A 1,007-nucleotide genomic window follows, 5' to 3' on the forward strand; every position below is an offset into this window, starting at 1 on the left:
CATGCCCTAACAGGGCTGACCCTTAATTTGTGAAGGCAGTGAAAGCGTGCCTTCAGGAGGCCAAAGGTCATTTCAACTCTGGCCCTGGTCCTGGCATGGGCATGGTTGTAGGCCTGCTGTGCTTCCTGGGGTCTGTGAAAGGTGTCAGGAGAAAAGGCTGGCAGCCATACCCCCTGTCTCCCAGCAACACACCAGAGAATTCACCTGTCAACACAAAATCTCATCATTACTACCTCATAAACACAGTGATATTCTTGACACAGCCATGATGGTTATAAATAGGGGTTGTGTGGCTTACCTTGTGATAGGCACTGATAGATTTCAGAGGCCCGAAAGATTCTGGAGTCATGGACTGAGCCAGGCCATTTTGCCACAACATTGCTGATCACACAGTCAGCATTGCAGACCATCTGAAATCATAAGATGAGGAATATTACACCAATCAATGCACATCACTGGCAATGCAGAGTGTTCGTCAATGGACAATATCAAAAAGTTATGTTCACCTGAACATTAATGCTGTGAAAGGATTTCCTATTCACAAAATCGGCCTCATGGGCACCTGAGGGGCTTTTATCCTTATGTGTGTGCAGTCCACTGCACCAATGACATTGGGGAAACCTGTCACACAAAGTAATGAGTATCCTACTATGTGTTAACAGTTGTCCTGTAATTTGTAGATCCTCTTACCTGCAATCCTATAGAACTCCTCTTTGATGTCACAGAGTCTTCTGTGGCCAGGGAAGAGATGAAGACATCTGCTAATGCTTTGATAGCCAGACACACACTCCTTATTGTGCGGCAAATTGTGGCCTTGTTCAGCTGTTCTGCATCCCCCACTGAGTACAGGAAGGCTCCACTAGCAAAAAAGCGCAAGGCCACACAAACCATTTGCTCCACACTCAGTGCATGGCTCCGTGCAGTGCGGTGCTTAATCCTGGGACCCAGTAGTCTGCATAGATACCTGATGCCATCTGCAGAAAACCTGTATCTTTCATATAGATGGT

The 1,007-nt window shown here is 46.7% G+C and overlaps 1 protein-coding gene across 1 annotated transcript in view; it reads right to left on the bottom strand.

Annotated features, from left to right (window-relative positions):
* LOC127919096 (uncharacterized) overlaps positions 1–744 on the bottom strand; it is an 896-nt gene extending 152 nt beyond the window's left edge. Inside the window, exons 1-3 of the mRNA XM_052502522.1 lie at positions 691–744; positions 299–410; positions 1–204 (exon numbers count right to left, since the gene is read on the bottom strand). The exon at positions 1–204 is cut by the window's left edge and continues 152 nt beyond it. Of these exons, the coding sequence (XP_052358482.1) occupies positions 68–204; positions 299–410 (249 nt within the window). The 5' untranslated portion in view covers positions 691–744 and the 3' untranslated portion in view covers positions 1–67. The remainder of the gene's footprint in view (positions 205–298; positions 411–690) is intronic.
* Between the last annotated feature and the right edge of the window lie 263 nt (positions 745–1,007).

The sequence above is a fragment of the Oncorhynchus keta genome, unplaced genomic scaffold (genome assembly GCF_023373465.1).
Source record: "Oncorhynchus keta strain PuntledgeMale-10-30-2019 unplaced genomic scaffold, Oket_V2 Un_contig_15744_pilon_pilon, whole genome shotgun sequence".
Taxonomy (NCBI): domain Eukaryota; kingdom Metazoa; phylum Chordata; class Actinopteri; order Salmoniformes; family Salmonidae; genus Oncorhynchus; species Oncorhynchus keta.